The sequence below is a fragment of the Alexandromys fortis genome, unplaced genomic scaffold (assembly GCF_014885135.2).
Source record: "Alexandromys fortis isolate MF-2015 unplaced genomic scaffold, M_Fortis_MF-2015_v1.1 scaffold_36, whole genome shotgun sequence".
Classification (NCBI taxonomy): domain Eukaryota; kingdom Metazoa; phylum Chordata; class Mammalia; order Rodentia; family Cricetidae; genus Alexandromys; species Alexandromys fortis.
The window spans coordinates 7,463,284-7,489,010 of NW_026067915.1; the positions used below are offsets into that span (position 1 = coordinate 7,463,284).

The 25,727-nt window shown below is 50.1% G+C and overlaps 1 protein-coding gene across 7 annotated transcripts in view; it reads right to left on the reverse strand.

Annotated features, from left to right (window-relative positions):
- Nucleotides 1-4,279: 4,279 nt before the first annotated feature.
- Nucleotides 4,280-25,727, reverse strand: part of Tex264 (testis expressed 264, ER-phagy receptor) — a 28,670-nt gene continuing 7,222 nt past the window's right edge. For 6 of the 7 annotated variants that reach the window (XM_050139678.1, XM_050139677.1, XM_050139681.1 and 3 more), the window contains exons 4-6: nucleotides 20,076-20,297; nucleotides 7,953-8,130; nucleotides 4,280-4,836 (exon numbers count right to left, since the gene is read on the reverse strand). In XM_050139678.1, coding sequence (XP_049995635.1) covers nucleotides 4,556-4,836; nucleotides 7,953-8,130; nucleotides 20,076-20,297 — 681 coding nt within the window. In that variant the 3' untranslated portion in view covers nucleotides 4,280-4,555. The remainder of the gene's footprint in view (nucleotides 4,837-7,952; nucleotides 8,131-20,075; nucleotides 20,298-25,727) is intronic. The other variant, XM_050139683.1, reaches the window with a different exon arrangement.

Sequence of the window (25,727 nt, forward strand, 5' to 3'; positions counted from 1 at the left end):
CCTGCAGAGAGATAGACAGACAAACAGGGAAAAGTAGAACCAGAGAGTGGCTGCTCCCATTTATTTCCAGCTTTCCCTCTGACTCTGTTCTTCCCCACATCCCCTTCCCAGGTACTCAGGAGTCATGATGAGGGTGGTGTCACTAACTATGCTGAGAAGCTCCTGGGCTACCCCCTAGGTCTGTCTCTCAGCTTTGCCCTAATCTTGGCTAGAGATGGGCTCCGTGTCCCTACCAAACTCAGAAAAGGGCAGGGAGGGTGGGAGTGGGGGCCCAGGCAGAGGGCAGGGCAACTAGCCTTTGCCAAATCCTACACAAACCTAAGGGCCTATGCTAACCTCCTAGGAGACCCATAGAATAGTGGCTGAGGCCATGGCAGCTACACACTCTGGGTCTAGCTCCCATTGCGAGCCTTGGATTTCCAGAGCAGGGGCACTGGAAGACCCACCACAGGAGCGAAGAGTCTCTATGGGATAGTTTTAAGCCCAACAGAAACTGAAGCCCCAGTGAACACCCAGGGTGCTAGACTCTGGTTCTTAAAGGGCCAGTCCCCCAAGTCTCCTGAATGAGAAAGAAATGGAGAGACCCTGAGCCCAGAGAGATAGCAAGGCAGAGGGACTGGCCCCAGAGCAGGTACCATGTAATTAAGTCTTAAATCAACAGAGTAAATAGATGTGGACGTATATGTGTGTCACAGGTGGGGGACAATTAACCTGGTGACACCTCTGAACAGGGATGGAGCTGAGCTGTGGATGCCCAAGCCTTACATGGGAAGCCGTTGGAGACTTAGTGTCTCTCTTCGGTCACTTCAAGCCCAGTAGATGTCATCTCTAGCCTTCCCCTCCTCGGCCTTTGACCGACCTTAGAGTTCCCCTCCCATCCTCTTCAGCCTGCACCCTATCACCTGCACCTAGTCATCCACCCTACATTATCCCTACACAGGCAGGCTCTTAAAATCATGCAGACTGGGAGAGGGACACATCTTTCCTCGGGATTGAAAAGGAAACTACAGCTTAAGGGGACAGCAACTAGTTCCAGGACCCCCGTCCTGGCCACAGAGACTAAGGCTTCTCACTGGGCTAGTCTTCTGTGGGAGCCAGGGCAGGGGAACTCGGAGCTTGTGAGGACCTCAAAGAAGCAGCTTAGCCAGGCAAACAGGAGAGAGAATGAAGGGTAAAGACAAACACAGATGGGGCAGAAACCCAAGGGAGGCCCTGATGGAAGCTGAGACAGGGAAGGGGGCAGAACCTGGGAGTCCAGCTGAGGGGCAGGACCACAAAAATCTGAGAGGGCAAGCGAACCTGAGAGGCTGAGACAAAGACAGAGAGGCACAGACAGAAAGAAGGACCAGAGGACGCTAGGGCAGGAGGCACTGGGAAGCGCGATGCAGGGCGTGCGTTCTCTTGGGAAGGCGGGGTGCCCGGGACGGTCTTCCCGCTTCCCGGAGCTCCCAGAAAGCGCTGTCTGGACGCCTCGGCCTGGGTACTCCAGAACTCGAGGACCCGCGGAGCCCCGGGTTGTGGGGTCAGGGCTAAAAAAGGTTGGCAGTGACCGCGGCACCACAGGCTAACCCTACCTGGCGCGCCCAGCTCTGGCGCGGGGCTCCGGTTCCCGCTTGCTGGCTCTCTCGCTGGTTCTGCACTCTCCGCCCGCCCGCCCTGCCGCTTTCAATCGCGGCCTGCCCCGCCCCCGGCCCCGGCCCGCCTCCAGCCCCTCCTCCGTTCCACCGGACTCCTAGTCCCGTTCTCCCCCCCCCCGCCCCAATTCGGCCTGCACCTCCCACTTCGCAGGACCTCTAGTCTCAGGGGCTCCTAGCCTAGTGCCTCCAGCAGCCTCCAGCAGATCCCGCTCTTGACAGATCCGCAGGGCCTGGAGCTGTCCACCGTGTGGTGCTGAATCCCCGGGCGCTCCCACTCTGCGCTGGAGCAGGTGTCTCTCAGCCCCCTCTGGCCCTGATTCAGACTGGGACCCGGCAGGAACTAGGTGTGAGGCACTGGCCTGGGAAGGTCACTGAGCTAGCACAGTGAGCACAGTGTTATGGGTCCCTATATGTCACAGAGTAAGAGGTGGACCTTGGGGTTGAGAGCTAACACTGGAGCTTGGGGTACATAGGAGGTAGGTGGGGGTGCTTGGCTGTTTTCCCAACCACTCTCTCCACCCAGGGATGGCAGTTCAGTCTACATGGTAGACAGGCCCATGTGAGAGCTAAGGCCTGAGTCACTAGGAAGAAAAGATTAGGAGGAGGGGAGGTCAGATGATGGGGCTTCCCCCTTCCTCCCCATAGATGACCTTTAAAGCTACTGCCCCTCCCCCATGAATCTTTGCTATGTGCAAAAAGGGCATTTATCATAGAGGTGACAGGCCATGGGGACGGAGGGGTTTCAGGGTAAAGGACTGGAATTCCTGAGGGACCTGCTGGGCCTGGGTTAGGGGTTAGAAGGGCAGGGAGTGGGGGTTAGAAGGGGAGGCGACTGAGAAAGGCTTCAAGAATTGGCTGCTGCGTAGGAGCTGGAACCTGAGCAGGAGCCTGAGCAGAGGGAGGACAGCTCTGAGAAGATGCTCTTGACTCTTCCCTCCCACAGCAGGATGGGGAAGGCCACCCCTGAGTAGGGGGTGGTGGATAAGCTCTGTAGTGCCAGGCTGTGCTGAAGGATCTAGAGAGAGAGAGGTCTATGCTCAGATTTGGCCTCTGAGTTTGTCCTATCTGGCCCTGACATCTATACATCCCAATAAGCACCAGGGCACAATATCCCCACCCAAACCTCCAGCGTTGACCTGTCTTCCACAGGTGTCAGTGGACGCAAGGTCAGCTCGGATAGGTGATACAATGCCATGCCCAGACCCCTTAGGCATCTCTCCCTACATGAGCATGTGGTGTCTGGGGCAGGAGGGATGACAAAGCTAGGCCTTTTCTCTGGACACAGAAACCAGATGCCCCTTTGCTCTGTAAAGAACACAGCTTTTTAAACAAAACAGACACATCAAACCCAAACAAACAAGCCCAACCACTAATGGGAGACAAGGTGGTAGCGGGATGAGGGTTCAGAGCTGTCAGACAAAGCTGGGGAGACAGACACGCCATCTTTCAGATCCTGCTCTGCCACCGGCTGCTCTCACCCTTTGGCTGGCTCGGAATGACTGCTCCCTGGGGTGAGTGAGTGATAGGCCGGGCTCTTGGAGCAGAGGGGCTGACAGCAGGAGGGTGCTGAGGTGAGAAACTGCAGAGAGATCCCAGCCATACTTCCAGCCGGCTCACCAAGGCAGCCTCACCGAAGATATGGGGCTTTCCACACAGATGTTGATGTACACAAAGGCAGCACAAGAAGCCCATCACATGGCCTGCAGCAAGCAAGCTGCAATATCCCAGTGCAGCACAGATCACCGATGACACTCAGCTGTGTAACCACCACTCCTGGCTGGGCACACAGGCAAGAACACATTTCACCAGACAGACACAGCTATACTCATGTACACAACTGCACATATATAAATGTAGCCATAATTATAAACGTGGACAACACCCAAAAATCTGCATCTATACATCCATATACATACAGCTGCACACACAGACTTGGCCACACAGCCACAGCAGTACATACATATGGACACTCAGCCAAACATGCCCACCCCAACACAGCTGCAATCATGGACACAACAAAGCTACACTCATAGCTTCATACATGGAGACACAGTAAAACACACACATTTTACACATGAACACATAACCACATACACACAGACCTATATACAAAGTCCACATAAATGCCTCCATCTAGCTAGCCTTGCATATATAATATGCATATAATATAAATGTGACCACACAAACAGAAGGAATGGCAACATACCCACATAGCCACACACAGCCATGTCCAAGTATTATCACAGGGACACAGCCTCACCCATGGTAGACATACACATATCCTGGAACAAAGACACTGGCAGGCCCGGCAGGGGTCTCTTCAGCTGCTAAGATCCCAGCATGAGCACAGGCATACGGACACTACAGACACAAAGGCATCTCTGGGGTGCACGGAGTCTGTGAATTCCCTACTCCTGAGACCTGGAGGGCACGCCTTGCTCTGCTATCCAGCAGCAAGGGGAACCCTGTATGGCTGCTGTAATGCAGGGGTGACTCCACTGGGGTGATAGAACAGGGGATGAAGGGCCTTCAAAATCCCTCTGGTCAGAGTTCTCAGTCATGTTCCTTCTCTTTGGGGTTTGGGTGTTCCTGCCCAATGCCAGTCTATACCCAACATAGAACAAACAAACACACAACTCAAATCCAGGTGAAACAAGAAAGTAATTCCACTTTATTCTGGGTTCTGGAAGCTCCAATGAGTCCGCAAAAAGTTGGCAGCCCAGGAGGCTGGTGCAGATAACAGTCTCTGGCTCCTTCAGCCCTGGGAGCCAAAGGGCAGTGAAGAGGTTTAGGCTTGGAGTAGAAGAACTTAGGCCCCTGGTACTCCCAGCCTAAGCTGGGCAGGTTAAGGAAAAGGGGGCTGGAGAGTTTGCTCAGTTCCTTATCAAATGCACCACAGGAGGGCTGAGGGCTTGTGGTCACTCCTCACCCCTCTCAGGAGTGCTGAGCTCCCGAGTAGGCCCCAGAAGCTTGGCTTCAGGGCTCAGTCGGGGTTCCCCCAAGGGCCCCTCGCCCTCCAGGTCCAGCTCCTCAAAAGATGAGCCGCTGGCACCCGATTCACTGTAGCTGTGCTCGCTGCGGTTATCGCCATCATCCCAGCCACGGCTGCTTGCCCCAGGAGAAAGTGTGGTGGCTGAAGTTTCCCGACTGCCAGGGCGCACCTCCAGGCTTATAGAGCTCGTATCGCTTGTGTCCGCTCCTGTGGCCAGGACAAGGGAGCAGTGGTTAGCCAACCCCCACATATTGTCAAAGGTCCCTCCTTCAGGGTCAGGGCAAGGGCTCTACCACCAGCTCAGGAACTGAGCACGCAGAGTCCACTCATGAATAATACAGCCGCCCTGCCTCAGGAGGCCCATTCCAGCTGCCCTCTGCCCTCTGCCCTGATAGAGTCAAGGGAGTCTGAAGGGTGGAAGAGAGCAGGAGGAGCAGCTGCTGTGCACTTCTCTCCCTAGCCTAAATTAGCTCCCGTTCCCTGCACTTTCACGAAGCCACTGACCCCTACCCCCGCGTCCATTAAGGGCCACTCAGCCTGAGGGTGACGCGCTGAGGGTACAACAAAGGAGACCCAAATAGTCTGCTCTACCCTTCATTTTCAGGCTCGTGAGTGGTCTGTCCAGGGACAGCTAGAGAACACTGCCTGTGAGGCAGGAGGGCTGAAGAAAGGGCCAAGAGAACTGTTCTCCAGTCCATGCCCCCACAAAAGCCTCCTGAAGGAGCAGTGATAGTCAGGACATCAGCTGGCTCCTTCCCCTAACCACACTGCATCCCCCATGAAGGAGGAGCTGAAGCAAGAGCAGGAAGAAATCCCGAGAAACACCCAGTCAAAAGGAAGGAGAGTGCTAGGATGAAGCATTTTAAAGATTTTCTCCTCACAGGCCTGACAGAACCCAGGGGAATGCTCATCCACCTTGTCCCCACTCCAACCATTGATGCTTTTCAATCTGTCCCCTCTACTCCTTGTAATTCCTCCAAGTGGTCCTTTGTATACCCTGTCCAGGAGCAACCTCTCAGCCCATTTCTACAAACTAGAAGCACTGGATGCAGGTGGAAGGTGGGAAGGAGGAACGAACAGCCCAGGCCTACTGTGTGTAAGACTCTAGATTGGGAAATGGTCAACACATCATCTGAAGTATAAGTAAAGAGATGCAGCTGTCAAATCTGTTAAACATCATAGAAGGGGAGGGTAGGCTAGCTCACCCAGTTCCTGTCTCCAAGGTAATAAGGTCTTGAGCCAGGAGCAGTTGGAGACTGCTTGGTATTTGCACTGGCCCAGAGCTATCCTAGGGCCTCAGGTGGGGCCTAGGGTAGTGAGGGTGAAGCAGTATAATCCATTCTGTCTTCTGGGCCCTCCTAACAAAGGTGAGATGAGCCCTGGAAGCTCAAGACTACTGGTCCTGGCCTCTCCTTTTCTGAGGCCTTTGGTGTGGCTCCCACAGAAGCAAGCCAGAGGAACGCTGAGTTATAGGTAATCCCACTGACCCTGGGGCAGGACTCCAGCTCTTCTTCCACTCACACTGTTATCAGGCTGCAGGTCTGAAAGGCATAACGGAGGGGTAGTTTCTCCCAGACCCCATTACTGTCAAGTTCTATCTACCTATCTACCTAATGGCTCACCCAAGACCCTTGGGTGTAGGGACCATTTTCTTCCCTTCCCACTCCTCAGAGTGATCAGAGGACAGAGCCCAGGAGTGCTGCCTTCGGTCCAGATGAAGATGGCTGCTGGGAAGAGATGGACACTACTTATAAAAGAACTTTTCAAGGCAGGGTAGTGGTGCCCCTACAGTCCTACAGAAGGAGGTCCCTTTGTTGAGCCTGTGTCCCTTGAAAGAGGACCCTAGGCAAAGCAAAGGAGCATCTGAATTCCCAGGGCTGTTAGGCAGGGGATGCGAAGCTACCACCTTTACCCAGTTCCTCCCTCTTCTCTGCCAACAGTCAATGCAAGGAGATCAAATATTCATCGCTTCTGTGGAGCTAAATAATACATCAATGTAATAACAGGCACAAGGCAGCTAATCACCCCCTTTCACCTCCCAGTCCAAGTCAGGGCCCCAGCAGGGAGGCAAGGAAGGACAGGCCAAGCCTTGGGTGGCCAGGCACCCACCATGCATTGCTGTGTAAGTGGCATGCACCTGGAGAGTGGCTGCCCTGGGAGTCAGGACAGCCTCTGTCAAAAGTGGGCAGATCCCACAGCACCCACAGTAGGGAGTAGGCGGGCAGATGGGTGGGGAGGACAGGCCAAGGACCGCAGGGGTGTGGGAGCTGTGGCTGCAGCCAGCTGTATGCAGTGAGTGCCAAGTCGTCCTTTAACACTCCTGGCAGGCAGTGTTTGGGAGGGAAGGGAACTGGGTGGGTGGGCCAAGGAGGCAGGAAGCAGAGGAAGGTTGTAGGAAGGTCAAGGCACTCCTCCTTCCGACTGGGGGTTGCCTGGGCTTGCTGACCTTGTGCCATGTCCAGTGCCCACAGAAGGGGCAGAAAGAGTATCTGCCGGGCACTACCAAGCAGAAGGGAGCGGTACCCCATGGAGGTAATTAAGTGGCAGATGAAGTTAACTATGTTGGACACAAGCCCCAAGGGAGAGGAGACTGCCTCCCAGTAGCCTCCCTGCACCAGCCCCTGCCAACACATGCCTCTTTAGAGTGACCTTGGCTGTTGAAAACTGGATGGGCAAAAGACTCCCAGAGAAGTAAAAAAGAGGGACAGTTCCTTTCCCTACAGTCCTGTTATCACCCCTAGAATTTCTGACTAACATAACACATAACAGAACAGTCAGAAGTTGGGGCCCCTAGGATTACCTGGCATGTTACGGGGATTTCTTGCCCACGAGTGTCATACAAGATCACGGCAGGACGGTGGGAACAGGTAAATGGCTTGTGGGCTTGAGCCTAGGGCATTCAAGTTACCAGCATGGCCTGGGCTCTGGTGGCAGGGGCTCTAGAAGGTGTCCTATACTGGAGACTGGAGAACACCATGGTTCCTTTCTTACCTTCGGACTTAAGTTTAGCCCCACTTCCAGATAAGTCCCACCCAGATGACTTTCACTCATCTGCCTAGGACATTAAGAATTACTACTGCATCTGAAGTGAATTCAGCCAGAGTTACCTGAAGAACATGTGTGAATCCACATTTATGTGGCTGCACATGTCTGAGAACATGCAATTCTGCATATGAGTCCTGATGTAAGGTATCACTTTCCCTCCTTTGCCAAGTAGAGTCTACCTAGAATGCCAGCTCCTTATACAGAGGAGCCTCAACTGTGTCCTGAGATGTGCAGAAAAGGACTCTGGGCAGGGCTCCACCCCCACTCTTTTCTCCCACCTTTGGTACCTGTGCCGTCCACTTGGGTGTCACTGGCCTCCAGAAGCCCTCGGCATTTCCGCTCTGTCTCCTTCACCTCTGGCACGTAGAAATCTCCTTGCCGTGCCAGAGGGCACATGAAATGGATCTGGTCTTGCTGGTAGATCTCCAGCCGAGGGTGAGCACACAGCTTCCGCTCCTACCAGTGTTGCAAAATGTGGTATAAGCACTACAGGGCCCTGACCAACTTGTCCCAAGGGAACTCTGGGAACCATCTCCAGTCTATTCCTTCTGGAGGAGCTAGTTGTGTTTTCTCTCCCAATCTCTTCCAGGCTTCAACCCCCTACTGAAGGAGGAACACGAGGAGCACTCCAGGCGTAGGACCCTACACTCCAGGAGCAGCGGTCTCATGGCGAAGAATCCTTAGATCAGCAATTTAAGTCATATGCTAAAACATCCCAAGAGGGCTGGCCCTGCTAATCCTATGTTTGTCTAGGACTAAATAGCTAGGACCATGGCTTTAGGCACTCAAGCCAAGATCTGATCTATCTGACTTTTTATCATAGAACTTTGTGACCTGATCCCCCTTTCTCCCCTAGACAATGCTGACTGACACAGAAATATCAGGTGAGGTCAGTGCCCCTGAAGCTGGAGCCTCCAGCCCCTGTGTATAGACATATTACTACAAACTGCTTTTACCACATCTCCATGGCTAAGTCTGTCAAACTCTGAAACTATCAAATATGGCTCCTGTACTTCCTTACACCTCATCCTAGAGTTTCTGCTGAAGAAGAAGCAGAATCTGAGCTAGAGGGTAGGTAGGAAAGACATGAGGCGACACTGGATATTATTACCTAATGGGCTAATGTACCAGCTTCTAGGGCCCCAGTTCTGACAGACACTCCACTCCCCTTTACCTAGACACAGATCGGTATTTCTTACCCTAGTGCATCAAAGCAGCAGATGTATGCCAGAGTTGCCCCGAGGCAGGCAGGAACCACCAGATTAGGGAGCAAGTGTCTCTCGATGTAGAATCTGCCCCCCCTTTCCTGTGATGGGGCACAATTACCCACCAAGACAACTGTGAGGCCCCTGCCCTGTCACTGCTCACCCGCCAACCTTCACAACATGGTTATTTATAGCACCTGCCAGGCTCTCACCATGAGCTCTAAAATGAGCTTTCCACTTAACAGTAATGAGAGACTTATCGCCTGGTTCAGAGAAGCCACTCCAGGACTCCACCTGTCTGACAGCCTGTCCAACCCAAGGGTTGAGGAACCTCCTCCAATTAAAAAGGGCCCATGGAGGGGAAAATGAAGGATGAGAAGTCTGAAAGGAGGACTAACTAGGACCTGCAGTGCCAGCTAGAGAGAGAGAGAGAGAGTATATCAAGGAGGCCAGGTGGAGGGAGGTGACCCAGCCTAGGTCAGTGGCAGCTCAGATCCGATCTCCACAAGTAATCCAGGCACTGAAACACAGGATGAGATACCCTAGCCCTGATGCTTCTAAGGTCAGTGAAACAGCCATCACTCTTACTAGTCTTGACTCCAGTCTTTCACGCCAGTCTCCAGGATCTCTTCCATATCCATTCTCAGGTCAAACCTTTTAACATTTTGTTTTGTTTTGATGGCTGCCTTTGTTTCTAAACATGCTTAACGAAGGCCTGGTTTTCAGGATAAGCCTGAGGACAATGTACTGTAAGGGAAGTAAAAGACCATACTGTCAAAAAGTAGGAGTTACTAGGCTCTGGGACTCTTCCAAAGTCAGCACCCGAGGACAGGTATCTGCTAAACATGTGCTTCCTTCAACAAACTGCTAAAGCCATGGGGGCTCCCGGAAGAAGGTCCAGTTCCTCCCCGGTAGTAAAAAGAAGTAGTCCCCAAATACAGCCAGAGCATGACATTCACTGACATCATCAGACTCTGAGCATTTGAGAAGTCCAACTGCCAGTATCAGAAAGACCACAGCTATCTCAAGAGCAAAAGTAAAGTCTGTGTGCATCCAGAGATGCCAGAGACAAAGAGGCTCCTACCCTAGACTTGACCCTTACCAAACTCATGCTACCTCCCAACCTTTCTTTCTGGAAGAGTATGACAGTAATAGGGAAGAGGGGGTAATGCTCCTTCCACCCTCTCTTCCAGGCTGGGCAGCAGGGTGGGCAGCACCAAACAGCCACCCTGTGCCACCTGTTCTGCCAGCCCCCTCATTGGCAGGCAGCTCTGTGGCTGCTCTGCGCATCTGCCTCCTCCGGAGAGCCCAGCTCTGAAGTTGCCTGGCTGTGGACAGCCTGTTACCATGGAAACTGCATCCTCCATCCTTGCCATCGCCTTCATCTCAAAGCCATCGGGAGAACAGAGAGAAAGGGGAGACAGAGGATGGAGAGCAGACTGTGGCCTGGCTACAGTTCTCTGCCACCCCTACCTCTCTGCAGCCTCCTACTCAGGGAGCAGAACATTAACTGCCTAGGCCTGCTTCAGACTTGAATCCAGCAGTGGCCCAGCCCTTGCTACCTAACCTACTGTTCTCCCTACTGGAAGGAAGCATAAAGCTAATTAAAATCCCAAATCATTATAACACATACTGGGTCCTGTCAAAATTCAGACTCAGGAGCAGAAAAGGGGCAAGAAGAGGATAAAAGGGTAAAACTTCTACCTTAGACCTCAGGCAAGGAAGGGCCTGTAGCTGTCCTTGTCCTTCAAGGGAGACTACTTTCCCCTCTGTGCTCTGCTCACTAAGCAGAAATGAATCTAGTGAAAACTTGGGATAAAAGAGCAAGGGGGCTGGGCAGTGGTGGCGCACACCTTTAATCACAGTACTAGGGAAGCAGAGGCAGGCAGATCTCTGTGAATTTAAGGCCATCCTGGTCTACAAAGTGAGTTCCCGGATAGCTAGGGGTGTTAACAGAGAAACCCTGTCTTGGGGGGAAAACAAAACAAGGGGGGCAGAACCAGCATATGCTCTGTCCCTGAGTATTCAGGCAGAATAAGCCTTTTCCTTGCTAGACAGGTGCTGCCTCCAGGGAAAAAGAGGGTAGCCATGGGCTGACTTCTGGGTCCTCACTACACAGCAGGAGTTGCTGCCCAAACAGCATGCCGATGAACCAGGAAATATTGGAAAATCATTGGAGGAAGGTGAGGCCAGCTGCTTCTCCCTCAGCTAGCCCCAGGGAGCCCTTGGAGAGCAGACTGCTAATGGCCAAGGACACTAGCTCAATGCCACAAGAACCTATTATTGCTGAGAAAGGGAGCCTGGATAGGTTTGACATCCCAATCAGCTCTGGAATACCACAGTCTAAGTAACTAGGTAGAAGCAATGCAAAGACAGAGAAATCTTTCCTGGCCACTAAGGCTACTGGTTATCTGACAAACTCCTACCTTAGAGCAGCTCATTCACATACGTACAGACCATAAGGTCCTCTCGAAGGCCGAAGAGACGAAGACCTCCAGGCCCTCCAGAATCAGAAATAAGAAAGGGAGACTTCAGCATAACTCTCATTCTACCCTCCACTTACACGGACGACCTACCCTGAAGTACTGGGAGACAAAAAGACACTTCACCACCTTATACAAGGTTACCATACCGAGGGACATATCTCAGCAACTTGGAAACTTATGCTTCACTTCAGGCTAAGCCCATCTCTTGGGTTGGGGCAAGTGTCTGCCCATACTACCCAGGGCTCCCACAGGTGCTGGGCTGGTATAATGGACCAAGGTTTCCTCTCAGGATCCACAGGTAGATCTTTCTGAATCCAGGGGTAAGGGTAGGTAAGACCCAGGATCTGAATATTTTGTGCTTTGCTCTCAGAATATCAGCCTGTGTATTGTCTTCAGCGAGAAGTAAGGAAGGTCAAGGAACAGAAGCAGTCAGGCCAGGCTAGAAACTGAAGGGGATCCCACCTCCAGACTGCTGAGGGACTAGAATCTACTCAAATGCCCCAAATGGAGAAGCCATGGGTGCAGGTCAGGGACTGGGTCACACATCTCTGACCTAAGCTCCAGGTCCATAAAGAAATGAGTTCTGCCTGATGCATTCTTCTTACCTCTTGCTTCAGTGGGCTTCTTTGGTCACCCCAGCTGCCCAGCCTTACTCACTGCTCTATACCAAGCTGGACAAACAGGCAGTCACAAAGCCAGCCAGCAGCTGCTATATCCCACCCGAGGTGGAAGCTTCTCCTCGCTGGGGAAATGATGCATGCTCATTTTTAATTACACAGACACCAATAGGCTCCCGCCTGCACACAGAAGTCCTCACAAGTGGGGATCAGACCCTGCAGGTCCCTCAGGCGGGTCTGCACTGCATGTGCAAAGTGCTTGGGGGAGGCACAGCGGGGAGGCTGCAGCTAGAATACAGCACATTGTTATTATTCTGCCCAGGAACTTCCATCATCCTCCCTCCCCCCTCCACAGACCACCCTCACCCCATCTCCACCAGATTTCACAATAGCTTCTGGCCCAGAACTTAAACGTCTATCAGGTCCTGGGGAACCCCAATGCCAGCAGGGAAAGCCAACTGGAGGATTAGAGTACTTCTTTCCTTCCTTTCCTGTCCCTCTTCACTCCACCCTAGCTCTGCCCAAAGTCTTAGGAAGTATAAGCAAAGAAGACAGCCAAGGAAGGGAGAAAAACCAAAGTGGCACGGACAGCCCCATACAGGTATCTAGAATCTTACCTACGCTACTGAAAGTAAATGGTTTTCCTCTGGGTCTCTGTATCTCCAATTATAAAGTAGAAGAATAGATAATTTCAGGAGAAGTGAGGACCACCACTACTTAAAGACAAGGCATTGCATATGTGGAAAACCACAAAAGAATGGATGATGGATCCTACCATAAACATCAGTAAACAAAAGATCACTAAAGGATGGCCCACTTCTTTGTATGCCAATCAACAAATTAGAAAAACACAACAGAAGCAAAAAATCAAGACCTTCTTAGAATTAGGTTTAGCCCAGGGCCAGCCTAGGAGCCACCTAAATAGCAGGGGATGATGACAGAGGAGCTACACAGGGAGGGACAGACATGGGCAGGAGCCTGGGGAAGACTGCAGAACGGGAACGTGTAAAGGAGTGAGGTTGGGTGCTGTGCCTGGCACCCCAGCCTGCTGTGCCTACTGCCGCTGTTGCCTGAAGACTTTTCATTTTCACCTCAGAGCCGGCAGCTCGCCACACAATTTACACTTCTGTTCATCTCCCCGGTGCTACCCAGGCCCTAGCTTCCTAGGTGGCTCATGGAGGGGGTGCTCAGCAGCAGTCAGGTATCAGGATGTGCTGGGGACTAAGGAGCAGAGAAATTATGATTCCCTGGAAGCCTCAGGGTTGCAACCATGTCCAGCCTTTCCTTTCTCCAGGGCATAGATGGACAAGACGAAACCCTATTTCAGTCCTGTTCTAGACTTTCTGGGCCCTTATGGAAAGGGAGCAGAAGGCTAGGGAGCCTGAGTGAGTAGCCCTGGAAATGGACATTCAGCTAGAGCTCTGGTGGATCAGCCATAGGATGCCATGACTCTATCTTCCAAATTGGATGTTCCTGATCATACCCCTCCTACCAGAGCGTCCTAAAAGATTCAGCCACTCTGCAGTGTCTAAGTCGTCAAGGACCTTGAGCTCTGCCTGGCTTACAAGCTGATAAAACGTTGCTGACTGATTATCCAGCAGCAGGGAGGCTGCTCAGTGCAGATGGAGTCATGAAGCCAAGCACCTGACAGCGAAAGTGGGATAGAGAAAAATTAGGAGAGAAAGTAGCCCTGAATTTCTCAGCTCCAACTGGCACTTTGACCCCTTTTCCACCTCTCAGGGAAGTCCTTCCTACCTGCTTTATTAGACATGTCGCCTCTTATCTAAGGGTGTCATCAAATGAAAAAGTTCCCTTCTCAGAATCCTTTCTACTCCCTAGTACCAAATTCCAAGCTTTCTGGAGAAGAGCAACAGAATTCTTCCTTGGTAAGTCATCTGCCTAGGGAAGGTGTTCTCTGTTAATTGGTGATGGTCTAACCAAACAGCACCATTCAGACAGCCTCAGCTCCTAGAGTCCTACAGGGATGCCAAGCTACAATATTCAAGCTGGTATTTTGAGAGTGGTGGCTCCCATGCCAGCACAGGCTGGCTTTGTGCCTTCAGTCCTAGCAGAGGGAAAAGAAAAGGTGAATCCAGAGAGCTTCAAGGAGAAAGGTCTAGTATATGGGTACCTGTACACCTCAATCTCCACAAACAGTTCCATGAAGGATGCCTTTGCATGTGAGAAGGTCTAGATGCCATCCACAGCTCCCTGGTATTTGCAGGACCCAGCCAGATCTTTTGGGCATAAACTGTGGTACTCCTCCTGGGCCCTCCAGTCTTAGCAGATCCTAATGTCTCTTCTGCACTTGCCTTCCCACCTAAATAATCCTTACCACCACCTCAAAGTGGCTGCTTGTGCCTTTCCCAGCAAGTATAGCCCTCCACTTCCCACCCCCATACTCTCAGACATGGCTAAGCTCTCAATGAGGGTAATGGGAAAGGCTCTACAGTCTAGGGGCTTGCCACCTGATCCCATGTCCTGGGCTACTACAAGTGCCTTCCTCTTCATGCTGGAGCAGGCCCATTAACAGGCTGTAGTTCTGCCAGGGAACCTGGCTCTAGAGATCCTGTGAGAAAAGCCCATGGAGAAGCCTCAACCTCACTGAGGGTGAAGACTTCAGGCACAATAGGGTGCCTGAAGCAGCTGCAAGGCCACCATTAATGATCACCTGCTGGGAAAATGGGAAGACAGACCAGCAGCCTCAGGCTCCAACACTAACAACCCGTGCTGGAGACAGTGTCAAACTGGTGAATGTTACTGTCATCTCAGGCCCACTGTGGCACTGTTCCAAGTACAGCCCAAATCCACAAGTCTTCTGCCTCTTGGTTCCACCTCCACTCATGCCTAGATTCACCCACTACTTCCTCACTTGACCTTAGGCTTTTGCCATCTATTTGGGCATACATGCTTTAAGACCCCTGTGATTATCTTCTAACTAATCCCCATGTGCAGAACAGTGCCATCCAAAGGAAGGTTCAGCAATTAATTGTTGAATAAGAGACTAAGCTGAGGTGTCAAGAGGGCCTCCACCTTACCCTTTGAATTTTGGTGCTAGCCTGTGTATGGTAAGCACATGCTCCATGCTGAGCCCGATCATAGCTCAGCATTCCTTATTAAAATAAAGCTTGGAACCATATCATGCTGGCAGGGCCAAGATGGTAGCCAAAGAGTGAGAGATGACCAGATCTCAAATTTCCCATGGGGCTTTCTCATCTGGATCCCTATAGCCAGGGCCTAATAGACCTCTACTAGTCCCACCCTAACTCCTTCATGGATGATGAAACAGGGTAAGTGGACACAAATACAGGGTTCAGAACCTAGTGGGTAGAGTCAGTTTCTCAATAGTCTGCTCTAAGCTTCATGCAGCTCGTCAGGCTGACTCACTCCACAGGCACTCTGCTGTGCCCTGCTCCTTAGATCCTAGCTGGTCAAACTATCACCCACCCACCACTTAAAGAGTTCAGTTACCTCCACTCCACAGACCTCCAACCTGAAGCTCCTCAAGCTTCCATTCAGCTCCAATTTCTAATTAGAGTGATGCTTCTTCAGAAACAAATGCCTCTTCTGAAAGCGACTTGGTGTCCCTTCACTCTGCTTACACTGCAGTTATACAGCATCCACAAAATCCAGAATAATCATGCATCTAGCAGGGGTGGGGGGATCTTCTCAGATTCATCTCAACTAGTACAAAAGTTTGCAAACCAGTGGAGCCTCAGAAGTCCTCTTCTAGACAAAAGGTTAAGATATTAACTGAATTAAAAAAAAACTTTAGGCATAGTGACTACAGTTAAGACAGGTCTAAGCTGCCAGCCACAGAGTACACCTCAGCAGAGCTTTTAGTTCCCTCCCACTCTAAGCCCTGTTAGATCAACCCCAGTCAACACAGCTACTCCAGGACTTGGCCTTTATGGTACCCCTTTCCTGGCAACTCCTCTTACAGCTCCCTTTCCAACACTATAGTGAAAGAACCACACCTGATTTCTGGGGCCTGCCTACTACCAATCACTGTGTGAACAAGACCCTAAACTTGGGACAAGATGCTTAAGCAAACAAAACAAAACAAAACAAACAAAACAAAACAAAAAAAACAAAGGCCCTGGAAATGCCTGGATATAAAAAAACCCTAGAACAGGTGTTTATGGAAAAGATTCTGGATCTTGCTAAAGGGGAGTTAAGGGCAGGGCAGTTAGGCAGCTTGGTCAGTCTAATCCCCTCAAGGATCCTGATCAACTCTCCTGTCATGCTAGGGACCCTTCATACACAATACCACACAGGATCGTATTTTCACCATTCAGTCCTAAAGGCTGCATGTACCCAAAGCCTTCCTTGGGCACTTCAAAAGACAGTTCTAACCTGAGGTGAATTTTGGTGTGTGGGGGTCTTTGTCCACTGCTCTAGGCTCTTATCTAGACCGATTATCTCTGCTGTAGTTTTGTAATTTTAAGGAAGTTCAGTTCCTGCAAGAAACAGCCTCCAGTCTGGGACTTAAGGAGTGGTCTCCTCTGCCCACGCACTTCAGTGAAGCACAATGGCCAGACTGGGATATCTTCTACATACAGAGACGATAACATGGTACCCAGGTAACCCTTACACAAACTGTTCCCAGAGTGTTCAGCCTGGAGAGTCCTAGCAGTATTTTTTTTTAAAGATTTATTTATTTATTATGTATATACAACATTCCTTTCATGTATGCTTGCATGCCAGAAGAGGGCACCAGATCTCATTATAGACGGCCGTGAGCCACCATGTGGTTGCTGGGAATTGAACTCAGGACCTCTGGAAGAGTAATCAGTGCTCTTAACCTCTGAGCCATCTCTCCAGCTCCCAGCAGTATTTTGAAGGCAGAAATTGCAGCATCTGGTTGGTGGTGGGGGCATATACCTTTATCCCTAGCACTTGGAAGGTGGAGACAGGCAGATTTCTGTGAGTTTGAGGTCAGCCTGGTTTACAGAGTGAGTTCCAGGATAACCAGGTCTACACAGAAAAACCATGTATTACAAAACAAAACAAGTGCCAGGAGGTGATGGTGCACGCCTTTAATCCTAGCACTCAGGAGACAGAGACATGCAAATCTCTTGAGTGTGAAACCATTTTGGATATACGAGTTCCAGCACAGTCAGAACTTCACAGGGAAACCCTGTCTCGAAAAAGAACAACCCCCAAATAAATAAACAAATAAACAAATTCCAGCATCTACAGCTCAGTCTGGCAGATTGCTAGGCTGAAATATGGTTGGCCAGGGAGCTGCCAAGCAGATCACAAAGATAGGTTACAGGTATCCCTTCCAGAAACCAAAGAAGCCTGAAAAACATTTTTTTTTTTTCTCCTTGCAGTAACCTCTGGGTCCTTTGCTGTGCCATGAAACCAATGCCCCAGGGTTAGGCACATCTGCAATTGCCAGGCAGTAGCTGCTTTCCATCTCCCAACTCAAAGCTCTTGAGACCCATACATCTCTTACTCCTCACCCACCCATATACACTCCACCTCAGCCTCTGGAGCAGCAGGTGAGACTGTCAAGTCAGTCCTCCCCTTTATCTGCCAGCAAAACCATCCCTCTCGAAAGAATGTGATAGCTGCTATTATTTCATCTGAAGAACATCCACAGCAATCCCAAATCCAGAGAGAAAATGAGAGAGTAAGAGAGAAGGAAAAGGGGGGGGGGGGGCTGTGTATGTACACAAAGTCAAAAAGCAGCCAGTTGTTGGGTTAGGAGAGTCACAAGTGCTGATCTCTCATTAGTAACCTCAGGGCACTGAGGCAGGGGTGTGAGGCAGCCTGACTCTGTTCTGTCCCCTGTGCTGAGAGGCAGCAGCTACCTCCTGTAGATTGCAGTTATGGCCAACCAGTCTCTTCCTCATCTCCCCGTCAACTTAGTCTCCCAGGACCCAAAGCCTGGCTAAACACAGGACAGGTATGGCCCTCACCCTGCCCCAAAGCCCTGGCTTTTTGTCCCTGCCACCACCCCAGGAAAACAGAGCCCAGAGAGCAGCTGACAGGAGGAAGGACTTTCATCAAAGAGATGATGTTGAAACCAGCCAACTTGTGAAGCAGTCAGGGGCAGGGAAATTTGGACAAAGGTATCTAAAAATAAACCCCTGAAGCCAGGAAAAAGCTTTGGTGGCTCAATCGCTTGCCACTATACCACATGCCACACATCCAGTTCTGAGGTCTGGAACCCAAGAAATATCTTCCTGGGGATGCTCCTCCAGATTAGCCATCAAGACTGAAGACGACAGCACAGACAAAACAAGATGGAAAACACTGTACACCAGGCCCTCACTTGAGCGGCCTAGGACATTTATATCTTACTTCCTGCCATCACACCAGCCCACTTTCCCACCTCCTGCCCCTGGGCCCAGGGAAGCACGACCTCTCTAGCAGTGCTCCCGGTTACCATCTCCCAGCTCCCAAGCCTCTGACCTACCACCACGACGGACATCACTGCCACCCAGCCATAACCACACCCCATGCAAATGTCAAACAGTTCCACTGTTAGCCCACAGAGCCAGTTTTACCCCAAACCAGGTCCTCTTTTAAAAGATTCCCACAGTTCAATGGAAAGCAACATCATGCTTCCAACTACCTTGAAACAGGACACAGCCTGTGCCATCCCACAGCATCCTTCCTAACAGCCAACCCAGCTTTAGTACAACAGCTACACCGCAAAACAGACCGCCAACCTCTGTGCTAGTTCTGCATCACTACAGTCACTGCCCAGTGACTTATGGTCTGGAAGAAAGGAAGGCTGGCATTAACCACCAAGAGAGAGGCAGCCTAACCTGTGGACATTTCCATTCAGATCCTGACTGCCTCCTGAGCACACTCCCCATCCCTAACCCAGCTCAGGATGGGGTAGCCCATCTTGAACAGATGACTCAAGAGAACACTGCATTGGTTGTTAGATTTGTTTTGGGTTTTTTGCTTGTTTGGTTGGTTTTGGGCACTTGATTGCCTTCAAACTTTCTATCACTGATACATACATAGACAGAGAGAAAGATATTTATAATTCTTTGAGACAAGATCTCTTTATGTAACCCAGGCTGGACTCAAACTCTAGGTCCTTCTGCTTCAGCACCCCCAAGAAACTGGGATTCCAGGAGTGTTCCATCATACCCTTACTACGTTTAGATCAAACCAGGAATGATGGAGTAGAGCTGTCATCTGAGACCTTGAGAGGTAGCAGAAGGAGAACCAGGAGTTCAAGGTTACCCTCAATTACATAGCAAGTTTGAAAACAGCCTAGCTGCATGATTCCCTGCCTCAGGAAAGAAAAGACAACCAAACAAAACTCTCCAAACAAGCCCTTTGCTGTTCTTTGCCTTCCCCTGATTAAACAGCCTTCCCTTCTTTGCAACAGCTCTCATGGACTCCACCTTGAAGTGACCTGCTATCTCTAACCACCCTACCCAAGAGGGTCCCCACTACTTCCTACCATGTATCCCATATTTACTGCCTTTCTTCATCACCTCATTGTATGTGCCTCTTTATGCACTAGTCTTCCACACTGTGTCCTGAAGAGCACTCAGTATGGACTCTATAAACACAAGCCAAACGAATGAATAAACAGTCACTTCCAAGCCCAAGATGTAGCTTTCAAGTCTGTAACATATCAAAGAAGGGTGCAGACAGGTCAGATTTTTAAGGCTTCTGTAGGCAGAACCCTCTGTCCAATCTCTTGATGGCTGTGCTGCTAGTATTCCTTCCTTCCAGGTCAGAAATGAAGGAGGCAGAGCCTGCACTGCTGTTCAAGTCCTTGGGGGGAATGGAGGTGGGAGCAAAAGTAGCATCGAAGCCAGGGTGACACAGGGCCAGTGAAAGCTCAGGCCTCAAGCAGGATAGCGACAGGGTGAGCACAGAGAGAAAGCCAATCTGACCACATCAGGTTTCTGAACAAGCTCTTGGAGATGGTCTGACCCTAAGACCTTAAACATCTGAAAGAGAAGCCAGGAGTCTTTGCCAACATAAGTGCACGAGGGTCTCAGAGAGCTATTCTCTCCAAACTACTTATTCCTCATATCCTGGACCACCTTCTCGGTTACCACCCAAGGGATCTGAGTGACCACTCTCCATGTGCTATACCCATGTCTCACCTTGATGTAGGTATCCAAAGCAGGATGGACTCGGCGGGCAGCCAGCCAGATGGATAGGGGAGTGGTGTAAGGGAAAGTGGCTGTCACTACATGACTGGGTGCTGGAAAGGAGAATATCTTGAAGCCAAATTTCTGATAGAGGTGGATGAGCTCAGGTGAGGGTGACTCCTCTCCCTCACTCAGGATGCTGCCCACTGCACATCGGCACTTCTCGTGAGGCACCTGTAGAGGCAGAGCATGGGGTCAGTGTCACATAAAAGGAGGCCTTCAGACCTCAGGCCCTCTGCTTCTGGGCTAACTTGGCCCTGGAGGAACCACCTGCTCTGGCAAGCTACAGAGACCTAGATACAAGGATGGAGTTACCAACCAAAACCAGCTATGGCTCATGTCTATGCAGCCTCACCCATTCCTTCAGCAATTAGGCGAAGCTACATACATGACTCAGGAATCATGGTGAGAAAAAAAAAAAAAAAGAAAGGAAGGAAAAGAAGAAGACTTGATCTCTACCCTCCAGAAGCCTTGGGGAGGAAGAACAAAAAGATGTCTGAGCTACCCCCACCCTCTGCCTCCAATCTCCTGATGTTACTTTCTATGGGCCCCAGTTCAGAGGGCCTCCAGCAAGACTGCAAATAGCCCATCTGAGGGTCTGGATCTAGCACAGTCCAATTGGTTTATTCCCCTCCTATTTCCCAGAGAAGCAAGCGCTTTGCTAACAGAGAAATCATGGTAAGCCAGCCAGCAGAAGTGAGGAGTGAGAGCAAAGAAAAAAAGCCTACGGTGGCTGTCTTTTCTGGTTACTCCATGAAAACAAGTATGCGTGAATGTGCACAGTGGAACACACAGGACAGAGGCCTGGGCAGGGCTTTAGCATTTGCTGTGGAGGGTCAGGATATGAGTAAAAGTTTAAGAGGACTCTATCACAAGTAGGGATAGCCATCATCCCAATAGCCTCTATATCTTTTCCATCTAAAACCTGCCAATTTCCAAATTCCTTCCTGTTTATACTCCCTATGTCTCTCAGTACCTAACATATGTACTTTCTATTCTACTCCCCCCCCACCCCCCTCTCATGATCCTTTCTCCTCTGGCTCCCATTAGCCAGAGGCAATGAGTTTTGAGTTCCCAACACTTCCTAGGCTTGACCCAAGGCCTACAGGGTAGTGCTCACTTCTGGCAGCAGATGGCACTAGTCTGTCCAACCTTCTGTTTCTCATGTCATTTTCCTGCCAGCTACGTACCAGCCCTTGGACTAGGCCCCCAGGGGAAGGTGTTCCTAAATCCAGGACAGTTAGCACACATCTTGACTCTGATCTTAAGGCACCATTCAATTCTTTCCTTCCACAGCCTGTTGACCTCTCCCCACACTTAAACAGGACACTCCCCCATCTCTACTTTCCTAGCCTACTTTCTCAGCGCTGTGAAGTTATTACACATCTGCTTCTACCATCCCTACCACCCTGTTTTGGCCTTTTAACACCTGTCACCATTCCCTGAGAGCTTTCTTAGCCCTGCTCCACTTCCTCTACTCTGGCAACCTATCCTTGCCTTAGAGTCACACTTTTCTACTCTAGACTCTGACCTCTGAGCAGACTCTAGGGAGTTAACCAACTCTCAATGTTCTGACCCTGTTGCTTCCTTAAACCCAATGACAGCAAGCATAACTTAGGAGTTTTAGGGACAGGCAATATAATGCAGTGTTCATAACCATGGCTAGAAGAAGGCTGGCCAGGGAGTGAAACATGAATCATGATTCTAACCAACTCCCTTTGCTTCTCAGAGCACCAATTCCTTGATATTTCCTTACATGCCTTTCATATAAAAGAGATAACTCACAAAGGGTTGGCACTAATGAAAGATCCCATAACTATTTTTGGTTATTGATACCAATAATACCAGTCCCTGGGTCTAGAATGCCTATCAAACCTAACCTTTGAATATAGTCCTTCCCTATTCATCCTTCAGGTTCAATGCCCCTTGGTAAACATTTCAGGATGGCTGTGTAACACTTCTCCTCTCCCTAGAACTTATCCTTCTTTAAGCCCCTCCCATTCCTTTCAAACATGACGCTGCTGCAGTACCAAGTCTTCTCTCTAGATGGTGCACCTGTATTACTTATACATAAGTGTTGCTCTGGTCAAATAGGCAGGAGGCTCCCACAGGCCTGGACTGACAGGTCAAGGGACAGGGAAGACACCTTACCCAATGTAAGCTATGCTAAGTGGGAGGGGAATAGAGAAAAGAGAAAAAAATGTTAACGTAAGTTAGAGGGAGAAATGGGAGGATGGTCACTAGTCACTGACTGCTCACTCCTCTTTATCCCTTGTCTGCCTTAACTTGGATCTCAAGGTCTTTCCTGAGATCACTTCAGCAGTCTCCCATGTAACTACAAATAAAACACTCTTGATGCCAAGATACTTGAACACATGATTAGAACCTCTCAAGGACTCCCAGTTCACATCTATGGCAAAACTAAACTTCCAAGCCAAACAGGTCAGGCATGACACTGAATTCACCTCAGGACCAGGAATCGGCAGGGCAGGCAGCCACTGGGTACGTGGCAGAGGGAGGGGCAGAACCCGACTCTGGCCCAGCCCGCCTTGCCAGCCTCCTCTCCTACCACACCCCCACATACACCCACATGTAGCTATTTGTAGCCAAACATGCCACGTCTTCCCATGCTGCCTCCCTTTGCGTAAGCTACTTCCTCTGCCTAAAATGTTCCTCTTCAACCTATTTGAGTTTTCTTTCTTGGAAAACTTCAGTTCATCCTGCAAGACTCAGCTCAACTCCTCTCCTCAAAGCCTTTTGCTATTCTCCTGGGAGCTGCCCTTCCTCTCTGACCCCAAACATACACAAATGAAACAAGTCTTCTTCTGCACTGTAATGAAGCCTTCTCATTTTTTTTCTCAACACTCCAGCCTCAAGGCAGAAAAGTCTAGGATCCTTCACAGAAAATTCCTTTGGTATGTTTGACAATGGTGCAAGTATGCACACAGCTCCTCACATACAAACCTACACCACAATCAAATCATCTGAAGAAAGGGAAGTGCTCCTCTCTAATGTAACAGAGTAGTGTTGAACAAAAGGGCTCTCCTCTCTCTGACTTGGTTTGTCTGTATCCCCAACTCCACAAGTAAGGTCATTCATTGTTTGCCCCTTCCCTATCCTGGCCAGAGCTTAGAAGACAGCTTAAGAGGTCCCACAGTAATCCTACCACCTGCAGCAGAACCAGATCACCAGCAAGGAGATGGGACAGCTATGAAGATAAGCTAGGAGGAAGTGACCAAGCTGGTCCAATAGCAGTGAACTAGCCCCATGAGAATTTGTCTACTCCTTCTACGCATATCAAATTTGTTTGGTATAACCTGAACAAGAGTAGGACCAGAACTGCACCAAACTGGAACCATACTAGGGAGAGAGGACACAGGGTAGAACCATCATCACTGAAGAAAGAAAAGCCCACCCAGGTTCTACCATCAAAACCAAGGCTATCATGCCAGTCAGAGATGGTGCACACCTTTAATCTCAGCACTTGGGAGGCAGAGGCAGGTGGATCGCTGTGAGTTTGAGGCCAGCCTGATTTACAAAATGAATTCTAGGACAGCTAGGGCTGTTACATGGAGAAACAGTCTCGAAAAGCAAAAACAAGAGAAGGAAGGAGGGAGAGAGACAGAGACAAAGAGACAGAGAGAGACTACCAAGGAAGAGACGGGGCATGCCAGACTTCAGCACATCTCTTTCAAAGTATACAGCCTCCTCAGTCCCAGTACTATGAGAAGGCAATTGCTTGGAACCTGAAGATTTCAGATATGAGTCCATTTTAATTCTAGCCCACTGCCCCCACCAGAGAGCTTTCTGGCAACCATTAGGCCACAGTGAAAAGTCATCTCAAGGGTACTGGCTGGCTGAGATCTCAAAAGTGTATGAATAGAACATGATTGGTATCTTTCAGGATTCAGAAAAAGAAATTATGTCAGCTGACACACTGGGTTCAGTGGAAATGGCCAACCTCAAGCCCACCAGCCATTCAGCCAACAGGGGTAGGTATATCATCTGCCAGTCCAAGCCCAGAGGACTGCCCTGATCCCTTTCTTGACAGCTCTCAATAAGAGCCACCAAGGCAATGGAAGATGTAGAGACAGAGCTCTGTGCATGCACTGGTACTCTCAGGGTTAAAATGTAGTGGTATCTGCCAATTACAGACGTATACTGGACCTCCTTTACTCAGATCTGGTATACAGTCAACACACCAAGACATGTGTTCTAGAAACCTGGGGTAGCCACCAGGTGGAATATGGGCTAATGCCAACAACTAGGCCAGGGGACAGGACTCATACTTTAGGCTCAAAAGGAAGGAAGTAGTCAACTCTAAAAGAGATTCTGGGGCTTTCTGACCTTAGGAACTGTCTCTCCTACTCCCAGAAGCATGTCCTACTGATTGCGGTCACCTGACAAGGCCTCACCACGCTGCTGTCCACAGGTAAGCTCATCAAATCCAAACAGCCTTGTGTGGTCAGTTGGTACTGTTCTCAACCTTGTTCCTATAGCCCAGGATACCAAGTTACACAGCAAATGTCACACAGCAAGGCAGTGTTGGGGTCAGGGTTCAAACCTAAGCAGACAAGCTCTGGAATTGCAACATGCAACCCAGTCACCTGGAATTTGAGAATTCAGTTCTAGCTAGGGAGACACAACAGCCTTTCCCTGAACTGTCTCTCCTCAGACTCAGGGCACCTGGTGCAGATGCTCCTGAAGGTAAAAAAGTCCAATGGTACAAGGCTCTCACAGTCAGAGCTGGTGCCAAATGTGCTATGTGCTATTAGGAGCCAGGCATTGGGCCTTTGCCTCATCAATTTGATGCCACAAAAATAAAACCTGGGATGGGGAAGATGTATTTAGCATGAACAAGACCCTGGGTTCAATATTCAGCACCTGAGGCAGAAGGGATCCTTTCATCTCATTTGATAGATGAGACAGACTCACTGAGAGGCCAAATGACTCACTAGAGTCACACACTAGGAAGCAGGTAGAGCCTTGATTCAGACACAGAAGGCCACATCCAGAGTCTTCTCCTCTCACTTTACCTCCCAAGAACAGCAAGGTCGCTCACTTTGTGAGACCTCTCCCACATTTACATATTACAGAGCAATAGTCTGGCTCCATCTGGCAGAAAACATCCACAGGTTAGTTGGAGCAAAGAAAGCATGGGTCTTAACCCTTATTTCCACCACCCTACAGAAGAAGTCAGCTCTGAGAAACTTTATCTCCTTATCCCTTCCCAGCTCCATCTGACCTACATGTCTTAAGGTAGCCCCAAACCCTTCTGAACAGTGATGAGGGTGGTACAGACCCAAGTCAGAACCCTGAAACTTGGTTGTTCTAGGCCTTGATTCCCAGTGGACTAATGGAAAGAAAGGGGCATAGTATTTTTTAAGCCCAGAATGCCACCAATTCCTCCATTATTCCATGCCTGGGAAAAGCATGGCGCTTGGTGATGGATGTGGACAGCAGATCCCATCTGCCCAGGCCAGGTAAATGTAACTAGCTACCACACCCTCTTGCCTCACCTAAGCTACCACAATGGTAGACAGGCAGGTTGCATAAGCCCCAAACAGCAGAGGAGTAGATGTGGAAGGTATGACAGGAGGTGGA